Here is a 27161-nt window from a genome sequence, read left to right on the forward strand (position 1 = left end):
GTTAACTGATCTCAGGAAATGTATAATCTCCTAAAAGCCAATTTTATGCTAGACCGTAAATGTGATCAGTGCCATATGGATGGTGTGAAGCAGGCGAAGACCAGTACTAAACAGCATGCAATACTAACTGTACAATGCGTTGGGGTTTTTTAGGCTCAATCTGTGTCCGGGAAACTGGCCCCAAAAGAAAAGTCATTTCATCTCAGTAACCATTATTGTATAAGTTACTTTTTGAGGTAGTGCAATAAGAGCAAACGCTGAATTACCTTGTAGTGGTCGGAGCCCTTCAGAGGTGAACAGGGCTGTCCTGTTCTGCAGAGGGCAGAGGACAAGGGGCTTCAGTTCTTCAGAGGACAAGGGGCTTCAGTTCTTCAGAGGACAAGGGGCTTCAGTTCTTCAGAGGACAAGGGGCTTCAGTTCTTCAGAGGGCAGAGGACAAGGGGCTTCAGTTCTTCAGAGGGCAGAGGACAAGGGGCTTCAGTTCTTCAGAGGGCAGAGGACAAGGGGCTTCAGTTCTTCAGAGGACAAGGGGCTTCAGTTCTTCAGAGGACAAGGGGCTTCAGTTCTTCAGAGGACAAGGGGCTTCAGTTCTTCAGAGGGCAGAGGACAAGGGGCTTCAGTTCTTCAGAGGACAAGGGGCTTCAGTTCTTCAGAGGGCACAGGGCTATTTTGTTCTTCAGAGGGCCATGGGGGGGAGAGAGAGAATACAGTATTCGGCATGTATTAAAAACGATGGTTATTTAGAGACCGATGGTGATGTTGGTTTACCATAGATCCTACCCCAGGCCTTTTTCTCTAAGGAGGGAATTAAAGAATAATGACAGTATTGTTCAATAATAACGTGTAATATGTATGCAATTCGGTACTAAAGATTTTTAAAATGTCATTTACATTGAATGAAATATCCGGCTGTCTCTCTCTATGTACCTCAAAAGGTTGCTGTGTGTGTGTGTGCGTGCGTGTTTGAACCAATGTTTTTTTCCTCATCAATTCAGGAGTAGGGGGCTATATGTACATGAGGATACCCAAATAACAGTGTTTTTTTCCCCCTGAGCATCTCACTGAAATATCTGGCTCTCTACCTCACTTGTGTGTCCCGGTGTCAGATTACGAGCTGGGTTTACACACACACAGAGAATCTTGAAAATAATCAAAAAGCCTTCTTTTACATGAATACAGTCTTTCCTACAACAGACAATTATAAATATAAACATTTAATGGGTTTTAAAGTGTAGTACTGTGTGGTATTAATAATAAATGTTCTATACATTTTGGGGGGTTAAAAAAACACTGGCATACTTAAATATTGCATAGTAAAAATTGTTTAAATAATTATAATTATAATGTTTAAAAGGTCTGTACTAAAGATTTAGAATTAAATAAAGCATTTTAAAATGGTATCTTACCTTTAATGAATGGAATCTCTGTCTCTTGCGCTCTCTCTGTCTGTCTTGGTTTCCCAACACAAGAGAAAGGATTCTGGGAAAGGTGTGTGTATGTGTGTGTGTTTGAACCAATGTTTTTTTCTCATCATTTCAGCAGTAGGGGGCTATATGTACTGTATATAAGGATACCCAAACAACAGATGTTTTTTTCCCCTGGGTGGGGATCAACAAGACGTTTTACACCCCAGGAGAGCACCACACAAATGTTCGCAGTCACAGTCAATCACATGGACAGTAAGAGGCTCCTGCCATCCTTTAATAAACACATGGAGAATTTTGAAGGCGAGTTGAAATTACAATCTAAACAATGCCTTTTTTATATATCTAACTATGCGTGTTAACTTGTACAATATATACATATTATGGTTTTTAATAAGGTGTATATATATATATATATATGTATATGTTTCAAATATTTAACAGTAGTTATGTGGTTTTGCAGATATTTTAAAAGTGGATGCCATTCAATTTTCAGGTAATTCATATTCTTACTACTGTATATGTTGTTTTTATGTCAATTGTATGTTTTTTTAAGAGAACCTATATATTTTGTATAAATGCATTTCTATATTATTTAAATGTATATAGGATACCCTACATTTACCCAGCTGTGACCTGCAATAAATTGATTTGGATCATCAACCAGCAGAAGTTCTAATTATAGAAGACGATGATTTGGAGGAACAACCGATTAAAGGTGTATCTTTACTCGGTCCTACACCGTCAAGATGATTTAGACGTGAGTCAAAAAATACAATGCGTAATAATCTTTATTACATTAAGCATTAAACTAATTGTGTACACTATTTTAAAAACCTAATCTTGTGTTTACAGCTGACAGCCCCCAGACAAGAATACCCCAAGGCATTATGGGCTCTACCATTGAATGACTTTGAGGGTATTGAAAATGACAATATTCTACCATTCTGTACGGCCGGCTTCGCCAAAACTCAAAACAGCCCAAGAATCGAAGATTTAGCACACATATACACACCTCCAAGAAGCCCCAGCCCTTCGGTATATAATTCTGCGCCTACACCATATCCTAGTCCTGCACGGTTCCACAGAACAGCAGTTCAAATACACAGAACAGCATCACCTCTGCCCGGGAAGGTCGACTGGTCTGATATGATTGGATTCAAGAGCCATGTGGATATGGTATGAAAAGTTTTTTTCAGACTCCAACGATACCTATACAAATCTTGCAGAGTCTATACATCAAGAGGACATCAGGATAGGAAACGCATCATCAAGAATTCTTCAGGAAAACAGGCATCAAACAACCAAAGGAAAGTAAAAACTCAAGGCCTAACAATGAGAAACAGAAACAGGGAGTTAGGTGTTAAATGTTAAAATGTACGCTTTTCTCTTTTAGTACTATTATTGGTTATTTAATATAATATATATTTAATACACTATTTTGTATATATTTTTCTTTCAGACTTCTCCCAGGCATATACAAACATAGAAGACCCAATAGACCAAGAGAAAGAGGAGGAAGAGGACGCTGATGTCATACAGAGTAAAACATCTAAACCGGTCGATGCTGTTAATGTCAAGGATGATTGATGTTTCTGATTAAGGGTTGAGCTATGATGAGGATGATGTGTTGATGTATGATGCGGCTAAACAGCTTGATACAATCAATTCTGAGGTAGAGCCAATACTCATTGTAGATAGCGTCAATGAGGACACTGATCCTGAAACAGAACTTCAAGATAGGGTTCTCACAGCCTTTTACAGGGCTCTAAAAGCCAGAGAGGTCCAGCTACACACACACACGTATGGTTGCTTTATTAAGAGGTCAGTACAGCCAAGATATATCCTTCTGGCATAAAACCATGTTACGCTTGTTAAGCATCAATCTGATTTTAAAAAACGCCCAAACAAATGATAAAAGCCATATGTAACATGGATACTTCTAGAATACCACCAGAACTGATCTCCTTAATTAACCAAATTAACGAGAGAGCCCCCCCCCCACATCAGCCCTCACCTCCTATAACCCTTACACATGAACGCCCATTGTCACAGGTGAACTTATATTCTTAATTAACCAAATGAATGAGAGCACCCCACCTTCAGCAGCTACACACACCTCCTATAACCTGTACACATCATCCTTAATTGACCAAGTGAATGAGAGCACACCGTCTTCAGCCCCCCCCCCACACACACACCTCCTATAACCTGTACACATCATCCTTAATTAACCAAGTGAATGAGAGCACACCGTCTTCAGCCCCCCCCCCACACACACACACACCTCCTATAACTCCTATACATGATGACAATGAGCAACCACATGATGATTTTGAGGAATTATAAAACTGTGTTTTAAATCAGGGGGGGGGGCGGTAATGATACAATGGTCTGTGTTGTGTACCTCAATAAATGGAACAATACAGCGATTCGTCAGGTTTTAAAATTCACATGTATCAATCTGAGCCATAATTATGCAGTCTTTTATGTGATGATGTTGGATACTCTAGGATAACTTTTAGAGGGCTACCGGTTTTTGCCAAACCTCGTGATGTCTTACAACTTGAAATATGTTGTGATACTGTGTTTAGCAGACTCTCTTGTTGTACCTAATGGCGAAGCAGATCTTGAACAATTTATAGCCCTGCTGGAATGTTTTTTTCAATCTAATTTATCCATCATAGCTGATAGGACCTTAGAACTTGCTGTACAAATAGTCTGCCAACCCCTAGGCGGAGGGGGTCAAAGAAGAAAAATTGATAGTCTCATGCAATCTGAAATCATAAAAAATAAAGCAGGCTATCTCATAAACGTTAACAATCCTGGTAATTAGTTATGCTTTGCAATAGGTCTATCACATTTACTCAACCCTGGATGTACTGACCTAGAAGCTTTACAAAAGGCTAGTGAGCTCCAAAAGGCTGAAGGTCTAGGTATACAGGAGGCTGAACATCAAGATTGTAGTTTTGTGCCATATTAGAGCTAATTCAGCTCTCTTGAAATTCCAGAACAACCCTCAATCTCATCCTCATATTCTGTGCTTTTCTGTGAAAAACAACCATTTTTATGGTATTACCAACATCAGAGCTTTGTGTCCATCATGTCATGCAGGCTACAGCCGACAGGGGGCACTCTTGTCGTTATAACAGTTCAGTGTGTCAGGATGGAAAAATGTCCGATGCAGCCCTTACACCCAACACCATGTGAGGATTGTCATCATACATGTCATTCTGCCTACTGCTGCGAAAAACACAACATTGAAACATGGCACCCCAAGGCATGTAAATCTGTAAGCAGTTGTAACATTAACAAGAAATATCCAAAATGCCATTGCAATTACAAACTTAAAATAGACAACCCCCAAACTCACTTATGTGGTATCATACGCTGCCCAATCTGTAAAGGGCTTTGAAAAGCAGAGACACTGAAGTGATTCAAGAAGTGGAACATGAGTTCTATTTGGCGAACATTCAGAGGGATATGATTTATGACTTTGAGAGTAATCAGGAATCAGAGATTCATTTGCCTATTTTTGTATCTACCATGACTTTGAAGGGTGAATAGTGGCTGGCAGAGGGCCCCAATTGTGCACTACTCTTTCTGAAACATTTCAGAAATCCCCAGCACAAAACTTTCAATTTGTAGCTCACAATTTTAGAGCCTATGATTCCTATCTTCTTTTGAATCCCTTGATACAACAAGGCGTTGCACCCAGGGTCAAAGTTCAAGGTAGTAACATATTGTGTTTTGTAGACTCCGCCTTCAACCAGAGATACATTGACAGTTTCTTACTCCATGACCCCTGGAGTTGTACATGTGCATGAAAACCTATCGTACGACCTTTTTACCTCCAGCATCTACAGCTATTCCATCGCCTGACAACTACCGCCGACAATTCAAGTCATACTCTAGCGGCTCCGTTCAATGGTCGGAGTACTTATCCCAGGCTAAAAACATTTTTATTCAACATAAAAAAGGGGGGGGGGAGATTGGACCCTACCATGTAGATGGTTACACACATTGACGGTGTTGAGACTGTATAAGTACAACGGTTGTTTCTTCCACGGTTGTAAATCTTGCTTTGTGGCCCAGGCCATGTGTGTTGTACCAGGAGTTCCAAGACAGAATGGAATCTGTACAGGCTGCTTATGGGGTGAGCGTTACGGTTATCTGGGAAAGAGTTTTGGGGGATATGTACCAGGAGTTCCAAGACAATGGAATCTGTACAGGCTGCTTATGGGGTGAGCGTTACGGTTATCTGGGAAAGAGTTTTGGGGGATATGTACCAGGAGTTCCAAGACAATGGAATCTGTACAGGCTGCTTATGGGGTGAGCGTTACGGTTATCTGGGAAAGGAAGTGGACAGAACTGTCTGATCCTCATGTCCTTTCCACCTTTGACATACCCGAACCCCTGGAAACCCTTCAGGCCTTGTATGGAGGTCATACCAATGCTTTGGCATTACGGTATATAGCGCAACCGGATGAGAAAATTGGATATGTAGATTTTACATCCCTTTATCCTCATGTAGTGAGTTCCTCTTGTTATACTATGGGTCATCCTGAAATTATTCACCATGATTTACCACAAAACTATTTTGGTCTGATAAAAGCAACTGTTTACCCTCCCGAGGGCTTGTTTCTGCCACTGTTGCCTTACAAGGGACCTCAATGAAAACGTTTCTTTCCCCTTTGTCGCACCTGCAGTGAAAACAACAACCAGGAAAAGCCTTGAGATGATTCAGACCCATACACCCATACACTGGTCCGAGGCCCTGATAGGTGTATGCGTCACTGCTGAATTCTCTAAGCAACTGTTATAGAGAAGGGGTACCGTGTGACCAAAATCTTTGAAGTGTGGAATTTTCCCAGGAAATCAGACACTCTTTTTGAAGAGCACATCGAGACCTTCTTGAGATGCAAGCAAATGGCTTCAGGGTATCCTGCATCGGTCACAGATCAAGAGCAAAGACAAATGGCTTCAGGGTATCCTGCATCAGTCACAGATCGAGAGCAAAGACAAATGGCTTCAGGGTATCCTGCATCGGTCACAGATCGAGAGCAAAGACAAATTGCTTCAGGGTATCCTGCATCAGTCACAGATCGAGAGCAAAGACAAATTGCTTCAGGGTATCCTGCATCAGTCACAGATCGAGAGCAAAGACGAGTCCATTCAGGACTATCACGACAGAGAAGGTATACGTTTTGTCCCTGACAGAAGAGAGGTCAACGAAACCAAAAGAAATTTGTTGAAAATGTATTTAAATTCGCTCTGGAGAAATTATCCCAGAGAGGTTATATGTTGACAATGTTGATTATTAAAGATCCCGAAGAATTTATGGAATTTGTTTTATCGGACCAATATGAAACTTCATATTCTTCATTCTTGAGTCAAGACATTGCCCTGGTGCAATGGAGACATTACAAGAAGTGGGTTCTACCCCCGGGTAATGTAAATGTATTTCTTGCATTATCTACCACGGCTTATGGTCGACTTGAACTATACACCCTCGTGGTGCAGGTTCAGAGGCGGGTTCTTTACCACGACACAGACTCTGTGGTCTATGTAAGAAAACCTGGTGATTGGAACCCCCCTCTTAGCAACTATCTGGGTGGTTTAACGAGTGAACTTGAAGTTGGTGACCATATCATAGAGTGGTCATCCTGTGGTCCCTAAAGCTATGCTTTTAGGACTAACGACAATCACGTGGTGTTGAAAGCCAAAGGCGTGACTCAAAATTATGAAAATGCCTCCCGTGTAAACTTGGGAATCAATCACACGCTTTGTCAGGGGTTCATAAATGACCAGGAATAGTGAATTAGACATTTTTAACTCCTACAAAAAGATTTTTAGAGATAAAAATGGGTTGCATCTATGTAATGCCCCACTTACTAAAATATTCCTGAGTCTATGACGAGATTGCTTGTACCTGACGGGACCACCTTGCCCTTTGGCTACTGACTTATGTTACAAGTCCTGTATGTCTTAACCCTTAAGATATAATGGCTTTCCAGATGTCTAGATGGGACGCCTGCGTGTCAGGTAGGAGCAAGAGGTTAAGATATAATGGCTGCGGTAGAAGGTTTCGATCCCAGGTTGCGACTACCATTTACGGCCTTAATCGCAGGCCCATCCAATAGTGGTAACACTGGTTTTGTAACAAGTATTTTACAGAGTTCTGATGAACATGTATTATCTCAGAAACCTGACAATATTGTGTGGTGTTATTCATGTTATCAGTCTTTGTAAGATGAGCTGTTGAAGAAAATAAAAATCACGTTTGTTGAATGGAACACCCACATCCCTGTCTGACGATGAACTTTTATCTCCTTATAGAAACAATCTGCTGGTTTTGGATGATGTGCTTTTATCTCCTTATATAAACAATCTGCTGGTTTTGGATGATGTGCTTTTATCTCCTTATAAAAACAATCTGCTGGTTTTGGATGATGTGCTTTTATCTTTTATCTCTGGTTTTGGATGATGTGCTTTTTATAGAAACAATCTGCTGGTTTTGAATGATGTGCTTTTATCTCCTTATATAAACAATCTGCTGGTTTTGAATGATGTGCTTTTATCTCCTTATATAAACAATCTGCTGGTTTTGAATGATGTGCTTTTATCTCCTTATATAAACAATCTGCTGGTTTTGGATGATGTGCTTTTATCTCCTTATAGAAACAATCTGCTGGTTTTGGATGATGTGCTTTTATCTCCTTATAGAAACAATCTCCTTTTATATAAAACAATCTGCTGGTTTTGGATGATGTGCTTTTATCTCCTTATGAAACAATCTGTGGTTTTGGATGATGTGCTTTTATCTCCTTATAGAAACAATCTGCTGGTTTTGGATGATGTGCTTTTATCTCCTTATAAAAACAATCTGCTGGTTTTGGATGATGTGCTTTTATCTCCTTATAGAAACAATCTGCTGGTTTTGGATGATGTGCTTTTATCTCCTTATAGAAACAATCTGCTGGTTTTGGATGATGTGCTTTTATCTCCTTATAGAAAAACAATCTGAAACAATCTGCTGGTTTTGGATGATGTGCTTTTATCTCCTTATAGAAACAATCTGCTGGTTTTGGATGATGTGCTTTTATCTTTTATCTCCTTTTATCTCCTTATAGAAACAATCTGCTGGTTTTGGATGATGTGCTTTTATCTCCTTATATAAACAATCTGCTGGTTTTGGATGATGTGCTTTTATCTCCTTATAGAAACAATCTGCTGGTTTTGGATGATGTGCTTTTATCTCCTTATAGAAACAATCTGCTGGTTTTGGATGATGTGCTTTTATCTCCTTATAAAAACAATCTGCTGGTTTTGGATGATGTGCTTTTATCTCCTTATAAAAACAATCTGCTGGTTTTGGATGATGTGCTTTTATCTCCTTATTTTGGGATGATGTGCTTTTATCTCCTTATAAAAACAATCTGCTGGTTTTGGATGATGTGCTTTTATCTCCTTATAAAAACAATCTGCTGGTTTTGATGATGTGCTTTTATCTCCTTATATAAACAATCTGCTGGTTTTGGATGATGTGCTTTTATCTCCTTATAAAACAATCTGCTGGTTTTGGATGATGTGCTTTTATCTCCTTATAAAAACAATCTGCTGGTTTTGGATGATATAAAAACAATCTGCTGGTTTTTGATCTCCTTATAAAAACAATCTGCTGGTTTTGGATGATGTGCTTTTATCTCCTTATAAAAACAATCTGCTGGTTTTGGATGATGTGCTTTTTGCCGGCATGAACCTCCTGAAATAGCATGAGCTTTGAGTCAAAATCAAACCTGTCAGTGTTTTACTTTACATTACATTACATTTAAGTCATTTAGCAGACGCTCTTACTTGGTACAAAATGTGTTTCACCAAGGTAAAAAAAAAAAAGCCGTACCATTAGTTTGAACGCCAATTACTTGGTTTAGTTCAAAACTCTAGAGACAAACTACAAATAAACATTCTAGCCTAGCAGATGTACACTGGAAGGAAATCCTACTTTATGGAAAGGTATGAGTACGCTACCAAAGCACCATTTCCTCATTTCAAATCTGGATTTAAAATCAAATACTCCAGAACACCTGAGGCTCCGAGCAGGATTGTTTCCGTGGGAGTGGCCGACAGTTTACATTCCGATTTTTTTATTTAAATTTGTCTCTGTGTTTAAAAAGAAACCTACTGCTCTTGAGATCCCTAGTTGGGGCTACCCCTAAAGAACGCAAGGCCATCTTGGGTCATTGTTCTTCAGATCTCATATTATCACTATGTGAGATTGCTTTGAATCTTCTCAAAGGCCACATTCCACTCACCCTGACCCAATTAAAAAAATTAAAGAGACAAAAGACTGCCATCAAACTCTTTTCCAATAAAAGGGCCAGTCTTCAAAAGAAAAGACAATCTGGCGGTTTTCTTCTACCTTTAAGTAGAGCCGTGCCCTTCATCACCAGCCTTATTTCTGCCAGATGTGGGGGTTGAACACAGAATGTGATGGCCAATAAAATGTACTAAGTGCCTCAACAAGAGTTGGATAGACTTACACAGCAATTACAAGGTCCTGAAATTATCAGATAAACAGACGAAAATGATTTGGATATGGCCATGAAGGATATTTTGAACAGAAGAGGTTTGAATCCCTATGATAAGGTCCAAAAATACACAAACCTCATGCAAAGGTATTTGGCACTTGGTTAAACAAGGTGAGAGAGAGACCAACCATTTATCGCTTTCCCTACCAGAACCCTTAAAGGATGAAGAGCATAGAGAGAGCAATGTCCCTGTAATGCCTAGACCAGAGATCTTACCGGTTGAAGATAATGTTATGCATAACCCGTTGACACATGTTCCAGCACATAACAGGAAAAATGTTAGATCCATTATGAACTAAATAAAAGACTCAAAGGGGGCCGCTACTTGGAATGACAAAGGAGAGTTTATCTTTCAGGGGGATGTTGTCAGTGGCATATGATGGACTTGCTTTAAAGTACCACAGGATTGCTGATGACAGAAGACCTCCTCGTGGCATCAGTTTCTTAAAGCCCTGGCAGTCCTCACCATTTCACTCTCAGGTCTACCAAACTATAAGCTTCACCAACAGATTGTTGAGGAGAGAAGACCTCCTCTTGGCATCAGTTTCTTAAAGCCCTGGCAGTCCTCACCATTTCACTCTCAGGTCTACCAAACTATAAGCTTCACCAACAGATTGTTGAGGATAGAAGACCTCCCCGTGGCATCAGTTTCTTAAAGCCCTGGCAGTCCTCACCATTCCACTCTCAGGTCTACCAAACTATAAGCTTCACCAACAGATTCAAACTTTAAAACATACACTTCAAAGAGCTACAGCTCTCCTAAAGATGTTCTTGGAACCCCTCCCCCCTTTGAAAGGGCTAATAATAACACATTTATGGGTGAGTCTTCACCCCTGAGCGCCTCATGTTTTTTCATGTTTTTGCTCAATGATCCTTAATATCTTAACTAATAATAATAATCCACTAAGACTTGTCTTTGAGCATTCACATCCAAGATTAAATCAGAGCATGTATTAACAAGCTAAAGGTGAACGGAAACACATTTCCTGCCTGAGGTTACCTTGGGACACCGCAGACAGATTTCCTGAGGTGTCATCATCGGGTGATGAATTGAAACCATACACTTATACTCTGCAAAATAATTTCTGTCAATAGGTAAAGAGAGATCTTTTAGATGCCTCCCTGTAGCCAGGAATAGATTGTAAAATACTCGCACAGATGTTATTGAATTGTGGTTCGAAGACCTTAGCGGGGAGCTGATGTCCATCCTGACAGAGAGCTACATACTCTGCATTGAAATGCTGAAAATTAAAGTATTTTTTAATGTAAACTACCTGTACTAGAGGCGTGATCAACCAAGCCTATAACAATGTAGCGGGGTAATGGGCCTAAAAACAGTTTTTTTACTGCAGATTCTACTCCCCACGGCTATGCTGAATGTTTTCATGGTAATTCTTTGGAGAGGGTAAAGAGAATTTCCTTTCATCAAAGCCTCATCAAAGACCCAGAGTTCCCAAAGTTCATCAAAGACCCAGATGAAGTGCTGGAGATACAGACACGTTTTAATAATAAAAAAGTGTAGCCCCCAACACTTTTAAACTAAAGTCACCGTCTTAGGCAGACATCAGACAAAACTCCTCCTTGGCCCTTGTTAATTTTAGCCTTAAATCAACCGAATTTAAGAGGAAACATTCTTGAAAGAAAATGCCAGAGTGTGTAGGCCCTAGAGTGTATAGGCCCTCGAGATTCTGTACAGTAGCGAGCACTTGCCTCCAGTCCTTTGTTTTCACCGGTGGTGGGATCTATGTCTTCCATAGCTGCTCCTGCAGTATCCTTGTCCAGCCCAGTGCTGAATAGTGTCTTCGTAGTAGTTTAGTAAACATTCCATGATGCCCCTATAAGGATAGGTGGCACTGCTTTGACTGATAAGATGTTCACCCAAAGTCACGTTCACTTGGGAGAAGATGGTGGCCAAGGGGTAATTAATGAGGCTCACCTTGGCATCATTTGCAATATTAGTACCATGTCTTTTGGTCACTTTGACACGTAAATGTAATAAGGTGTTTTTGAGGGCCAGGTAGTTGTCACGATGGCCTGGGATGAAAAACTCTATAGGTCCATTGTCTGTCATGGCAGAGAGTGGGGTTATCTCCACATAACAGGACCTATCTATTGAAAATTGGGTTAAGGGGGCCGTGAAAAGATTGAGCTCTGTCTTTATAGTGTTAGAGGACATGTGGTATGAAAGAGCCATGTTGGTTGTTATTTTAGTATTAGTATTCTTTTTGCAGTTTTTGGTCGAGACCTCCTCACTTTACGTCGTCTTTGACTTACTGGGTTTCCTTCAATGGTTAATGGACTTACTGGGTTTCTTTCAATGGTTAACCTCCAGGTTTCTTTCAATGGTTAATGGACTTAATGGGTTTCCTTCAATGGTTAATGGACTTACTGGGTTTCTTTCAATGGTTAACGGACTTGCTGGGTTTCTTTCAATGGTTAATGGACTTACTGGGTTTCTTTCAATGGTTAATGGACTTACTGGGTTTCTTTCAATGGTTAACCTCCACTTTACATGGTAACCCGGTAATCCATGACCCACTTGGTCAACATAGTATGAGACATATCGGTTAGGGTCGAGATGGTGGTTGTGTTCCATAACCATTTACACACACACACACACACACACACACACACACACACACACACACACACACACACACACACACACACACACACACACACACACACACACACACACACACACACACACACACACACACACACACACACACACACACACACACACACACACACACACACACACACACACAGTCACCAATTGTGCAAGTTCTCCCACTTAAAAAGATGAGAGGCCTGTAATTTTGGTTGTGTCCTCTAAAATTCTGGCCTTCTAGGCAGAGTTCCTCTGTCCAGTGTCTGTGTTCTTTTGCCCATCTTAATCTTTTCTTTTTATTGGCCAGTCTGAGATATGACATTTTCTTTGCAACTCTGCCTAGAAGGCCAACATCCCGGAGTCGCCTCTTCACTGTTAACATCGAAACTGGTGTTTTGCGAGTTAAGTGCTGAACAAATATTTACATTGACTACGTCCGTCTTGGATCACTCATTAATGTCTTAATCGAAATTACGGATTGCCTCAATTGTCAGTAAAACACACATTATATTAATGGCAAGTCAGCCATATAAGTTATGTTTTTATCAAATGGCAGTAAATGTGGCTGATTGAACTGTTTGTCTGCCAGACAAGACTCTGCTGATACCCAGGTGTGGCGGTGGTAAGGATTCACTCCATGGTGCTGAAAAGAAAGCTCTGCTGTTGGGCAGTTTTATGTAGAGCAGTTTGTGGGCACAGTTTGTCACCATTATAGTGCAAGTAATGTATTTTTTAGTGTTGTGTTGAATAGTGGCTTTGCTGGCATGCATCTAAAAAATATATATATATATCTTGACCCACCAAGATTTACATGCTAAAATCGACACTGATTATAGTGACTCTAGTGAATAGACTGGACCCTGGTTTTATGGACACTCAATCAATTGTTTTGCTTGTACAGTGCTAGATATGTACTGTAGTGTCCAGTAGCTCCATTTTAAGCTGTTTGATCACAGTAAAAGTCCAGCAACTCTTGCTATGACCATGCTTTTTGTTCAAACACACTTTTTTTGTATAGTAAGGACTTTAGTGAGAAAACTACTGGACCCTGGTTTTATGGACGCACAATCAATCGTTTTTCCTGTACAGTGTAATTTGTTTGTGCAACACAACAAAAATACAGCAATACTTTCCTTAAACATTACATTTTAAACATTGTATCCTTGAACAATAACGCCAGTTAGTTAACATTAACCATACAATCAAAATAATGTTTTTAAATGTTCATTATATTGTTTCGGTAGCCTATTATTATTATTATTATTATGTTCTTTACATTCCTTTATTTAAGCTACAAACATTTCAAAATGTGCTCCACCTTCTAATATTTGTTATCTTATACAAAGTAGTAATTCTCTTCAGTTGAGATTTGTCCCCCATGTAGTTATAATATATATATATATGTATATATATATATTTTTTAAACATGATGCACTATGCAAAGCTGCAAAAATGATTCTGTATCATACAGTTTTAGCGCAAACTTTTATTTGGAAGGGAAAATCTATAAACCAGAAATCTTGACGTTGCTTCAGGGACACTAATATTTCCAGAGATACTTTTGAGGAGATGGAAACTCTATTGAAATCGCATTAACGCCCATTGTGTATGTTTCCTATGCGTTGTCAATGGTCATTCTGGGCTATTTTGGGACAAGAAGAGCTATCCTTCAAGGGCTGTATTCCAAACACTTAAAAGACACACCCTCTCCCCTCAGCCCTCAAATTAAGTGGACACTCCTGATGACGTGTCATGTCTGAAGAGTTTACACTTGCAGGGTGAGGGAGGAAGAAATTAATTTGAAATGGACCGCCCTTGCCCGGAAATTCATCACTCGTTCGTCCCGCGACGATTGTGTTTTCAGCCGGTAGCTTGTGGGTGCTTTATATGTGCTACAGTCAATTATGATTGCATGTCTACCTGTAGTAACTATATAATTATTAATATACACCTTCTGTATGATAACTAGCAAATTACTACGCTAACTAACGTTAGCCTGCCTAGCTGGAACTTCTGAAGGAACATTTTTTATTTCTACAATTTTCAGAATCTAACCAAACAAAACATTACTTTTACGAGACGTGTTTATGCCGTCATAAACAATTTTCCTCATCAATCTCATTGACAAAACCCCATAATGTCAAAGCGAAAACAGGTTTTTAGAAATGTTTGACAATATATAAAACATTTGAAAAAACATACCTTCTTTACATAAACATTCAGATCCTTTGCTATGGGACTCGAAATTGAACTCAGGTCCATCCTGTTTCCATTGACCATCCCTGAGATGTTTCTACAACTTGGAGTCCTCCTGTGGTAAATTCAATTAATTGGACATTATTTGGAAAGACACACAACTGTCTATATAAGGTCCCACAGTCAGAGCAAAAACTAAATCATGAGTTTGAAGGAATTGTCCGTAGAGCTCAGACAGGATTGTGTCAAGGCACAGATCTGGGGAAGGGTACCAAAATAATTCTGCAGCATTGAAGGTCCCAAAGAACACAGTGGCCTCCATCATTCTTAAATGGAAGAAGTTTGGAACCGCCAAAACTCTTCCTAGAGCTGGCCACCTGGCCAAACTGAGCAATCGGGGGTGACCAGGGAGGTGACCAAGGGAAAGTTCTTGGTCAGGGAGGTGATGAAACCAAAACTGAACTCTTTGGCCTGAATGCCAAGCAGCACATCTGGAGCTAACCTGGCACCATCCCTAAGGTGAAGCATGGTGGTGGCAACATCATGCTGTGGGGATGTTTTTCAGTGGCAGGGACTGGGAGACTAGTCAGGATCAAGGGAAAGGTGAACGGAGCAAAGTACAGAGAAATCCTTGATGAAAACCTGCTCCAGAGCACTCAGGACCTCAAACTGGGGCGAAGGTTCACCTTCAACAGGACAAAGACCCTAAACACACAGCCAAAACAGTGCAGGAGTGGTCTCTGGACTTGAACCCAATCAAACATCTCTGGAGAGACCTGAAAATAGCTGTACAGCAACACTCTCCATCCAACCTGACAGCGCTTGAGAGGATCTGCAAAGAATGTGAGAAACTCTCAACTACAGGTGTGCCAAGCTTGTAGCGTCATACCCAAGAATACACAAGGCTATAATCGTTGCCAAAGGTGCTAAAAAGTATTGAGTAAAGGGTCTGAATACTTATGTAAAAATGTCTAAAAAGCTGTCTTTGCTTTGTCATTATGGGCTATTGTGTGTAGACTGATGAGGGAAAGAAACAATTTAATCCATTTTAGAATTAGGCTGTAACTAAATGTGGGAAAGGTCAAGGGGTCTGAATACTTTCCGAATGCACTGTATGTGTACATGTGTACCTCAGGCAGCAGGTAGCCTAGTGGTTAGAGCGTTGGACTAGTAACCGAAAGATAGCAAGACCGAATCCCCAAGCTGACAAGGTAAAAATCTATCGTTCTGCCCCTGAACAAGGCAGTTAACCCACTGATCCTAGGCCATCATCAACAACGACAGGTAATGTTTGTTATGTGAAAAGTTGTATTAAAAAAGAAGCTTGATAAACTAGTAGGCTAATTTCCCTGCCAAGCAGATACAACTACTAGTGTAATTTTGGATGTGAAGTGCATTAGCAAAAAGCTTCATCCTTCCTTTGAACAAAATGTCATTTACAACTTGGCTGAGTATTATATCACCCTGTCACAGGCCAACCCAGTCAACACCACCTCATACGATTACCTAATGCAGTTGTTCAAGAGATGTTCCATTTGCAGCCAAGCATGAAGCATGGAGAAGACCAGCAAGAGGGCTCTCATCAGCATCATGCAGACATACCCCACAGCGAGGGTATCTTAGTGGTGCTGGAGAGGATGGCTGCCGTTTTATTGGCTCTTAACCGCGCAATTTTTTTTGTTTTTTTCGCATTGTTTGTACATAATGTTGCTGCTACCGTCTCTTATGACCGAAAAGAGCTTCTGGACATCAGAATAGAGATTTACTCACCTCGTCATTCGCTGGAGAAAGAAACTGAAATTTAGAGGAAAGAGATCGGGGTGCCTTGTGAGGATCAGGCAACGAGTGGCTAATCTGCCTTTGCCATACGAAACTGTCAGCCGTTCAATCACTGGAAAATAAGTGGGACGAACTGAAAGCACGTATATCCTACCAACAGGACATTAAAAACGGTAATATCTTATGTTTCATCGAGTCGTGGCTGAACGACGACATGAATAACATACAGCTGGCGGGTTATATACTATCAGCAGGATAGAACAGCAGCCTCTGGTAAAACACGCAGCAGCGGCCTATGTGTATTTGTAAACAGCTGGTGCACGATATCTAAGGAAGTCTATAGGTTTTTCCTCGCCTGAGGTAGAGTATCTCATGATAAGTTGTAGACCCCACTATCTAACTGGGGTTTATCTGTATTTTTCCATAGCTGTCTACATACCACCACAGACCGATGCTGGCACTAAAACCACACTCAATGAGCTGCATACCGCCATAAACAAACAGGAAACCGCTCACCCAGAGGCAGCGCTCCCAGTGGCCCCGGAACTTTAATGCAGGGAAAATTAAATGAGTTTCACCTAATATCTATCAGCATGTTAAATGTGCAACCAGAGGGAAAAGAAACTCAAGACCACCGTTACTCCACACAGAGACATGTGTACAAAGCTCTCCCTCACCCTCCATTTGGCAAATCTGACCATAATCTATCCTCCTGATTCTAACAAGCCAGTATAAAAGCAGGAAGCACCAGTGACTCGGTCTATAAAAAAGTGATCAGAAGAAGCAGATGCTAAACTACAGGGCTGTTTTGCTAGCACAGACTGGAATATGTTCTGGGATACTTTGATGGCATTGAGTTTACCACATCAGTCACTGGCTTCATCAATAAGCGCATCGATGAAGTTATCCCCATAATGATTGTATATACACAATTCCCAACCAGAAGCCATGGATTACAGGCAGCATTTACACTGATTTCAAGGGCAGTGCTGCCACTTTCAAGGAGCAGGACTCAAACTGGGAAGCTTATAAGAAATGCCGCAATGCCCTCCAACGAAAACATCAAACAGGCAAAGTGTCAATACAGGACTGTCACATCTGCTCCAGCAACGCCCTCTGCTGCTCATCCTGTGTCTCCTTGGTCTGCCACCACTCCCCCAGTACTCTACCCCCTCCCCCTCTGTGTGTGTGTGTGGGCGAGACAAGTGTGCTGGAGTCAGAGCAGATCCCCACCAGCTGCAACCTGTTCCATAATCAAGACCTCTACAAATACTCAGCCCTGCCAGATCGTAATCTCTGCTCAGTCAGCCTACGTTTATAGCCGTTTGTTACTATTCAGATCCTGTTATTCTGTTGAGCCCGTTTTCCTTGGCTGATGCGGTTTTCCTCTCCACTACAGTTCTGCCCACTCCAACTCTAGTCTCAGTCTCGTCATCCTGCAACTCTAGGGGGAGGTGACATTCATATTGCACTGTACAGCTTTACCTAAGGTTTGGGGATCAATGAAACAGTCTACTCAATACCCAATATATTTTTCCCAACATCCCCCTCAGAGTTAGACTCCAAAACATGTGTAAATGTGGCTCAATTCAGTTCTTTCAGAGTCCCACAATCAAATCTACGACACAAATGTACTCTGGGTGTCACTGAGTAGACAGACACCATGTCATTGACCACAGGTAAGGTTGTACAGAGAAATAAGTATGCCCGTAATTAAATTCTAAGTCCAATACAGCCAGTGTGATTTCAAATTGTCTTTTGGTTTTATATAACATTTAAAACTCATTTAGCATGATCTATTCAATGTCATAATTATAACATTTGTATTCATTCGCGTCAGTCAATGATACTTTTATTTTGAAGGCTAACCGCAAAGTCCACTATTGTGGCTAATCCTTATTGTGGCTAGATTCACAGATGGGTCCGACCACCACCATTGATCAAATAAGAACAGTCTTCTAAATTAGGGTTATTTTAAGATGACACAGCTAGGTAACTATAGCTACTGAAAAAAAGATTGTCGTTTTGCTATCCTTTTGGAGAACATGCATGCAAACAGCTAGCTTTTTTATTTTTATGACCAGCGCAGAGTGCGAGACACCTTTACCAGCGTAATAGCATACGTAATCGATGAATTGTTGTGACTTTTGAAATACGAGTGACAGTGAAATCAACGTGTGTTAACTACGTAAAACAATAAACACTTTAAATTGTGTGACGCGCAGTCATTCAGGCCGATTGGTCAAAAAGCTTATTTGACACGCCAGTGTTATTTGAAGCATATTTTTTGACATGCAAAGACCCAAATGGCATTTCATACTCGCCTACCTCTTCCTTTTCATTCAAGGGACGCGCAGCTGTAAGTTAACTGGCAAACTGCCATGCCACTCTCCAGCTGTCTTTCCAGAGCACGCGCTGATACTGTGTACTTTGTCTCTTCGGTCGCATGCTGCATTCGGTTATGTGAATGATTGGCTGAGCCACTTGTTCACATACAGCCAAATTTCTCTCATCAGATCTACACGAATTCCGTAGTTCACATTTTGCATTCAAAACTGCGAATTTCGCTGAAAGGGGACTAGTTTGCATTCCTTCAATTGACTGATTTCCTTTTCTGAACTCTGTAAAATTGTTTAAATGTTTTGTTCAGTATACACACAATCCAATCTGACAAAAGACCAGACAAAAACTTGCATATTTCTTGGAACATTTATTTTGATAGCAAACAGTTTATCCGAGCTTGGTGGCCAGTTCCTTGGCCTTTGCCTTCTCCAGCTTTGTGATGCGGGCGGTGGACTTGGGGCCCATGATACCACCTCCCCAGTGACGACGGATCTAGGAAAGGAAGCACATTGTCATGATTTAATTCAGCCTGGTGGGGAATGGCATAAGACATTTTAGAGAAAGGTGACTTGTGTGCCTCCAGATATGTAGCAACAGGATATCGCAATATTTTTGACAATCGATATTTGACTCCAGTTATCAGTTTGTAAAAAGGTAGCGCTAGCTAGAGCTAGTCTGCTGTGCCAAAAGGCTGGTATTCTTAATCCTATAGCTTGTTCTCAATCCCACAAAAAAAAGTGAGCCAACATGTTCAGCACTACCATTTCCCCAATTGATCAGAACTCGTTTTCAGGTCCTCTGTCTCCCTGCAGCATACAGTGAGCAATACGTTTGGAACATAAAAATCACAATACATTTTGTATCGGCGCCTAAGTATCATGTCTGCACAGCAGACTAGCTCTAGCTAGCGCTATTCCCTCTCACCCCCCCCCCCTTTAAGATTTAGATGCACTATTGTAAAGTGACTGTTCCACTGGATGTCATAAGGTGAATGCACCAATTTGTAAGTCGCTCTGGATAAGAGCGTCTGCTAAATGACTTAAATGTAAATGTAATGAAATTGTATCGCGAGGTTCCTGCCAATTCCCCGCCTTGAAGCCACATACAGAAATTAACACATGCAAAGGATTGTTAACAAAAAAATGTGCATTAGTGATCCTAGTGGGTGTCAATATCCCTTTTAAGAGAGCAAATATGTCAAGTCATCTGCAAAACCAAAATGTGAACCCACAAGATGATCCATTCCATCTTCAAGACACCAAAACATACTGGCTTGACTACTTGTCAATATTAACAAAGATGGTGGGCAGACCAGCCACTCACCTCCTCGTATCTGTCATTGTAGTTGGTCTTGATGGCTTCCACCAGCTTGGCAAGGGCACCTTTGTCCTCACTGAAAAGGTAGGAACATGTCATCAGTGCATCGTCACAAAGAACATTTGAGCGCCAGTTAACACTGCACACAATCCTTTGGTTCACGGTTAAAAAGCTCACAAAGCAACATGTTCAGTTGAAGAAGTTCATACATCATCGCCAAAGGATTTAATCAATATTATAAAGCACAAGCACAAATTCCTAGGCCTTAGTGCATCAACACCAAATTCCTAGGCCTTAGTGCATCAACACCAAATTCCTAGGCCTTAGTGCATCAACACCACTTTCACAGATGTTTGGCTATGCCACCTGTTACTTACGGGTTTGTCTGTGTGAAGGCAACTGAAGTACAGGTCTTTCTGTGCACCAGTCGTCCCAACCTGGCCTTTCCCTTGACAATGCAGTAAGGGACACCCATCTTACGACACAGAGCAGGCAGGAACACCACCAACTACAAAGGGGAAAAGAAAATGTCAAGTATCTATTCTTTGTGGACCAAACACTTGACTGTGCTTTTGTTTCTCAACGGCAATATTAGTCTTCGCTCAGAATTAAAAAGATTGTACGTTTTGATCCACATTGAGGATTCAGGTGAAGAAATTCAAGCATCATTGCAAAGAACCACATTAGCCCACGAATAATGATCAAGTCTGAAACAGCTCACCCATAATGAGCAAAATAACCATAGAATAGTGAAAGGAGTCCTACCTCAATAGGGTCCACATCGTGGGCAATGACCACCAGCTGGGCCTTCTTGCTTTCCACTAGAGTGGTGACCGTGTTCACACCTATGGGAGAATTCAACATGGATATCAAAAACATGTTCAACCACAAGTTCTGTTGAACTAGTCAAAAACAATTATTGTGGCTGATGCTCAGAGTTAAAAAGCTCAAACTACATGATTGTTTCAGGTGAAGAAATTCAAACATCATTGCATCAAGGCCAAAGTATGTAATCTAAAAATGACTTCAATCCCTCATGCCTCACCTGCACGGAGAACAGGAGGCCTCTTGGTTGGGGCATCTCCCTTTCCAGCAGCCTTCTGCTCAGCGCGGGCCAGCAGCCTCTGCTTCTTCTCCTGCTTGGTCTCCGGCCTGTACTTGTGGGCCAGTTTGAACAGCTGTGTGGCTGTGGAGATACAGAATTAGTACATCCCACTGGATCTGAGGAATTGCTGAAAAAATCTGCAACTCAAGTTGTCAAAAGTTAGGGATCCAGCCGAATAGCTTGAGGGTCTTTCAAGTACAGTAAGGTGCATCAGTGATCTTGGTGGGTGTCAACATTGCTGTTCAGTTAGCAAATATTCTTTCACATCATCTGCAAAACCCACAATATTACCAGCCATCTTCAGAAACAATTCCCCCATGTCAATACACAACTCAGCAATATTGATAAGCCCATGCACAGACCCACCCGTCTGGCGATCCAGTGCCTGGGTGAACTGGTTGATCGCAGGGGGGACCTTCAGACGCTTGTACAGGATGGAGCGCTGCCTCTGTAGGCGAATGTAGCGGGGCCATTTCACAAAGCGTGTCAGATCACGCTTGGGCTGGATGTCCTGACCTATAAACATGGGGGGGCTGGGGGTTAGTGCATCTAATCACTTTGGAATGAATAGAAAATAGCCTGAAGCCACTATAATCATGAAAGAAGTGCATCGGCGATCTTGGTGGGTTGTCTGCATTGTTGTTAAGATAGCAAATATTCTTTACATCATCTGCACATGTTGACATGGGAAAATGTCTTAACAGTTAGTGAAAATCTAATAGAAATCCCAGGTTGACTTTACTCACCAATGCCATAGTTCTTTGGCCTCTTCTCGAACAGGGGATTGACCACTTTCTTGGCCTCGTGCTTCTTGGCCACTGAAGGGGCGGGTGCCACCTTCTTCCCCTTAGACTTCTTGCCTTTAGGCTTTCAAAAACAGGTAAGACTGGTCAGCATAACGTTAAACGGTTAAATACATCTAACAGAATATAACTCGACTGTGGCTTTGGCTCAGGGTTAAAAAGCTCGTGTTTTGAATCAACATAACAGATTCAGTTCAAGAAATTCAAAGCATCATTGCAAAAGCCATTAATAAAAACGTCTGTGCGAACAGACATCAACACTAGCGTCTTCGGAGGTAACGTTAGCTACGGCTACCTAGTTAGCACATTTGACTACCCAGCTCTCAAAGACATACAATGGTTTACTTGACAACTTCCAATTACTTGATCATTTGATATCCTTCACTACTACTGTTATGGACGATGAGTTAACGCAATCTGGGCGCATGGAACAGGCCGTGAGACCCGTAACCTGAACTGACGCGAAGTTAGGCCTTCGAGACTAGCTACGTTGCAATAGTCCTTTAGTCCCACATCCAACTATACATTTTCCAAGATGCGTAAAAAGTGTAATGCATGATTTAACGTTTCCATAAACTGCATTTCAACAAGTTCCTAGACACAGATGGTGTTAAAATAAACCACTCTGTATGGGTGGTGTTCCTGCGGACAACTTCCAAGTGCCAAGTCTTGGGAGATTTCGGATAAAACAGCAAAACATTATTACCATACCAATGTGAAATGGGTGCTTTGTTTATGTACGACAAGTAAGAGTAACTTTTATGACACAAAAAACATTTAAAAAATAAGATGGTAAGGGATGAAAACATGTATCTTTTCCCCATCAACCGAAATATCCATACACTCACCATGTTGGATCAGACAGAAAGGAAGACCTATGCATTGTGGGTAATTTAAGTTCCGCGATACCTTGATGTGACGTCATTAACAATCGACGGCAAGGTTGTTTTTTTTAACGGGATGTTTCTGTTTTTATAAATAGTTATATTTCAACAATGAATTTGAAGGTAAGTGAGATTTCATGAATAATACTAGACTATATATAGTGTGCACAATCATAGGATATGCCTAAACATATTTGGTTCATGCATTTCTATGCACATTTTTGCAAGTGGAGGAAGTTAATACACTTGTGATAAACTAACGTTACTAACGTTAGCCTGTGCCATGCACTTGCCGTTTTATTTTTCTGGTTAACAACATAACTTTATGATCGTATGTTATGTTATTTATATTATTTATGTGCTTATAGTGGGTTTGTTCACATTCCTGAATACTATGGCAAGCCAAAGAGCGCTACCTCAAAGCAAGGAGAGCCTTCTTCAGAACTACAACAAAAGACTGAAGGATGACATTAGGTCCATTCTAGACAACCTCACAGAAATCATCAAAACTGCAAAGGTAGCTGTAACATTACGATATTTTTGTGTGTGTGTGTGTGTGCGCGTGTCTGTGTGTGTGTGTGCGCGTGCGCAGCATGCAACCTGTGTAAAAAGTACAGTGAAATTCTTACCTTTTAGAGTTCTTTCCCAAAAATGCAGTGACAATAATAGTAATATTATTATAATAATATATATAATAGAAAATAGAGTAGCAAATACAAGTAAAAATAAAAACCACGTAAAAACTATGATGAGCGTTAAAGAGAGTATGTACTGGTCAGTGCCTGTACCTTATTCAATGTGCAGGGGTACTGGAGTGGTTGAGGTGGGTTTATACATAAAAAGTGACTGGTAGTAAGGATATACATGTGAACAGGCCTGAAAAGTTACTGTTAGCAAGAATATATAAATACTCATGGTAATATACCGATGGTAGAATATACATGTAAACATGAGTAATAGTGACCAGTAGCAGAATAATCATTGGACAGCTGCATAATGGAGTAATACATCTAATCAATAATAATTTTAGCAGCAGCGTAGGTTGTGTTTGAGTTTGTATAGACCTGTTGATGGTCTGTGGGAGAGGGAGAGCAGTTGTGGTTAGCAATTTTACCATGTTATGGCCAGGGGATTAAAGCTGTTTAGGAGTCTTTCTGTTTGTACGAGTCTTGATGCACTGGTAGACTGGAGCATGGAGAGCATGTCCCGGGTGGCTGGAATCTTTGGCAATTTCTCAGACACCACCTGGCATGTACGTCCTGGATAGCTGGGAGCTCGCTCCCAGTGGTGCCCTGGGCTGTCCGCACCACCCTCTCGTAGGGCCTTCCAGTCGCAGAGTGGTGAGACATAGTGTGTGTTTGTCTGTGTGAGAGAGAGAGAGAAACAGAAAAAGTGTTGATTTTTTTACTGAAAGAATGACGGTCCAACCAAAATGTGTTGTTTTGCTTCAGGTAGAGGATGAGACACAGGTCTCTCGGGCTACACAGGCTGAGCAGGACCACTATGAGATGCATGGCAGAGCAGCCAACATAGTAAGTACATTCATTAAACTATACACACATACCACACAGACTGCCTTGAAACTAAACAAGCTTGTCTTTAAACCCCAGAGTGTATATTCATGACACTAGTAAAGTAAATGATAAACCCAGAATTTAATCCGGGCTCATATTCATTGGGGCATGAAACAGAAGACATTTGAAAATCTTTTGAAACTACTATGTTGGTAGTCCTTCCCTGTTTCAGTCAGTGCTTTCCCCATTAGGTGCATTAGGTGCATTAGGTGCATAATGAACATGAGTGCATGTTACAAAGCAAAAGCACCAGTGATAATCCCAGTGCTTTGTTGTTGTGTCTAAAGGTGCGTGCGGGCGAGTCCCTGATGAAACTGGTGTCGGACCTGAAACAGTTCCTGATTCTCAACGACTTCCCGTCAGTCAACGAGGCCATCAGCCTGCAGAACCAGCAGCTGCGCTCGCTGCAGGAGGAGTGCGACAGGAAGCTCACCTCTCTCCGCGACGAGATCGCCATCGACCTGTACGAGCTAGAGGAAGAATATTACTCCTCCAGGTACAAGTAGGCTCATACTGTACAGTCGTTGATCATTTGGCCTACTCCATCATGCCCTATAGCCCCAACTTAGCCCCTACATTATAGCACCTATACCCCTCACCGCCGTGCCTTATGAAGGGTTGCTCTTACCCCACCACCTCAGTCATTAGTTTGTTATTGTCTTTGTGTGTTGAGTCAACTTCATGAGAATATCTAAATGCCCGGGTTCAATAGATGATTGATCTATCTATGGTCAAAAATCAATTGCAGTACATTTAACGAAAGAAGTGCCTTGTTTGACATGCCTCTGGAAGTTTTTATCCTCATGTATGATAGATTGTAGGTCTCTACATGGTAAATGTTACACTCAATCATAAGTGTGGAGTTTCTACTGTATCTGGTTGCTATATTCTTCCTCAGTTCTTTGTAATAGGCAAATGGAAGTGATGAATAAGAGAACATGCATAGAGAGGAGGAAAGGGAAATGTCAGACAAATACATGTTAAATGCTTTGTAGCATATTTCTTGGACTCTTATGAAGAACAAAAACTATGATACAATCACAAAATCACTGGAAGATTATTTATATCCAATTGTTGTAGTTGTTCCTCCATTAACATGTCTTTATAACCCCAAATATAAATTATGGATGTATAGGTCGATTAACCATTGTATAATCACACCAGCCATTTGAAGCTTTCTATGTTATTAATTTTCTATAGAATGTTTTTTTGACTGGAAAGTGCTAGACATGTCTCAAATCCAATCTCTTATGAGGGTTCCATAAACTTGTTTGAACAGAATCCAGTATCTCTACCGATTCCATCCCTAGCTAGCCGACAAGTTACCAAGCCAGTAACCGTGCAAACTGTGTTCACAAAGCATACATTGTTGCACGAACATCAACTATGGCATTATGTCTATATCAGTCACCTACATAGATCCACCCTTAAACCCTTTTTAAACTTTGAAAAATAAACTAGAGACAAAACAATGTAGTTCGTTGTCTAATTTGTTTAACTGTGAGAAATCTAGCTGTCTCTCTGGATGCTGCTTTTAGGCATGCAAGGTGTTGGGGCCACTCTTTTTCTCTGCCTTTGCATTTCCTGTTCTTACCCCTGCATCAGGACCTAATACACTTCTGGGATTATGGTTACAAAATTAGGTGATTTAGGTGTTTTAAGCACTCAGTTCACGATGACCCAAAGCTAGTCATTGACCCTTTGCTCCAGGTCATGTTCCATTGATTGTGTTGCATTTGGAAATGGAAAAAATACAAGCTATGAACGTGTTCCATCTTTGAGATCGCATTGAGGCTGTTAATAGCGAAGACGGACAGGAATGAAGACACACTTATATAGGGATATCATCACAGCACCAGATAACATTTCTCTGTGATCCTTAGAGCTTAAGCTTGTCCTTCATACTGCTGTTTACTGACTTCTTGTGTGTATCATACCTGTCTGTCTCTTTTGTGCATGTGTGTCTGTACCAGATGTGAGTCTGCCCCTTCCTCTCTGTGCTTTGCTGATTCTATGCCCCCCTATGGGTTTTGTCCTGGTAAAGCTACAGTCAGTGGGACAGTACGGACCTGCCTCTGTGCGAGGCCTACCGGCACCGGGACAGTTGGGCGTCCCCGGACGGGGGTGACACATCTAGGTCAGCCCAGGAGGGCGTGGAGGACACAGACGGGCCCACCTCACAGGAAACTACCCCCAAACACAACATAAACGGTCACGGGACCACTGGCGCGATAGATGAGCCCTAAAGCACTGGAGCAGACCATATGGATGGGCACAAAGACGGGTTGGGTGACAACGTCAAAAACACTATGCACACACATCGATGTGGCCGGAAGGCATGCATTTTTATGATTCTAAACGGTCAGATAGCTAACAACAATGACAAGAAGCTTCCAAGTGGGGAATTGTAGGTGGCTTGTTTAATCTTTTTCACTAGCTACAGTTCAAGTCGGAAGTTTACATACATTTAGGTTGGAGTCATTTGAAAACTCATTTTTCTACAACTCCACAAATATTTTGTGAACAAACTA

The 27161-nt window shown here is 41.1% G+C and overlaps 2 protein-coding genes and 6 non-coding genes across 9 annotated transcripts; 1 reads left to right on the forward strand and 7 right to left on the reverse strand.

The window, feature by feature from the left end:
• Positions 1-19299: 19299 nt before the first annotated feature.
• LOC124007007 (60S ribosomal protein L7a) lies at positions 19300-23055 on the reverse strand. The gene is made up of 8 exons (XM_046317239.1): positions 23021-23055; positions 22116-22236; positions 21736-21885; positions 21310-21450; positions 21030-21109; positions 20642-20772; positions 20271-20340; positions 19300-19439 (listed from the first exon to the last, which is right to left on the reverse strand). Exons 1-8 carry the CDS (start codon positions 23021-23023, stop codon positions 19335-19337), a joined length of 801 nt encoding a protein of 266 aa, XP_046173195.1. The 5' UTR covers positions 23024-23055; the 3' UTR covers positions 19300-19334.
• LOC124007567 lies at positions 20417-20484 on the reverse strand. Its single transcript, XR_006833948.1, has one exon. It is a non-coding gene; the product is annotated as a small nucleolar RNA SNORD36 (small nucleolar RNA).
• Positions 20862-20938, reverse strand: LOC124007600. Its single transcript, XR_006833979.1, has one exon. It is a non-coding gene; the product is annotated as a small nucleolar RNA SNORD36 (small nucleolar RNA).
• Positions 21192-21259, reverse strand: LOC124007599. The gene has a single exon (XR_006833978.1). It is a non-coding gene; the product is annotated as a small nucleolar RNA SNORD36 (small nucleolar RNA).
• On the reverse strand, positions 21576-21644 carry LOC124007569. Its single transcript, XR_006833950.1, has one exon. It is a non-coding gene; the product is annotated as a small nucleolar RNA SNORD24 (small nucleolar RNA).
• LOC124007570 lies at positions 21976-22044 on the reverse strand. Its single transcript, XR_006833951.1, has one exon. It is a non-coding gene; the product is annotated as a small nucleolar RNA SNORD24 (small nucleolar RNA).
• On the reverse strand, positions 22316-22392 carry LOC124007588. The gene has a single exon (XR_006833968.1). It is a non-coding gene; the product is annotated as a small nucleolar RNA SNORD36 (small nucleolar RNA).
• Positions 23038-26102, forward strand: LOC124007008 (mediator of RNA polymerase II transcription subunit 22-like). Of its 2 annotated transcripts, XM_046317240.1 has the most exons (4): positions 23038-23179; positions 23425-23573; positions 24508-24588; positions 24918-26102. In XM_046317240.1, exons 2-4 carry the CDS (start codon positions 23451-23453, stop codon positions 25134-25136), a joined length of 423 nt encoding a protein of 140 aa, XP_046173196.1. In that variant the 5' UTR covers positions 23038-23179; positions 23425-23450; the 3' UTR covers positions 25137-26102. The 2 variants fall into 2 exon arrangements, with proteins under 2 accessions (XP_046173196.1, XP_046173197.1); XM_046317241.1 differs by lacking the exons at positions 23038-23179; positions 23425-23573 and adding an exon at positions 23593-24396.
• The last annotated feature ends 1059 nt before the right edge of the window (positions 26103-27161 follow it).

Source organism: Oncorhynchus gorbuscha, linkage group LG20, assembly GCF_021184085.1.
Source record: "Oncorhynchus gorbuscha isolate QuinsamMale2020 ecotype Even-year linkage group LG20, OgorEven_v1.0, whole genome shotgun sequence".
Taxonomy (NCBI): Eukaryota; Metazoa; Chordata; class Actinopteri; order Salmoniformes; family Salmonidae; genus Oncorhynchus; species Oncorhynchus gorbuscha.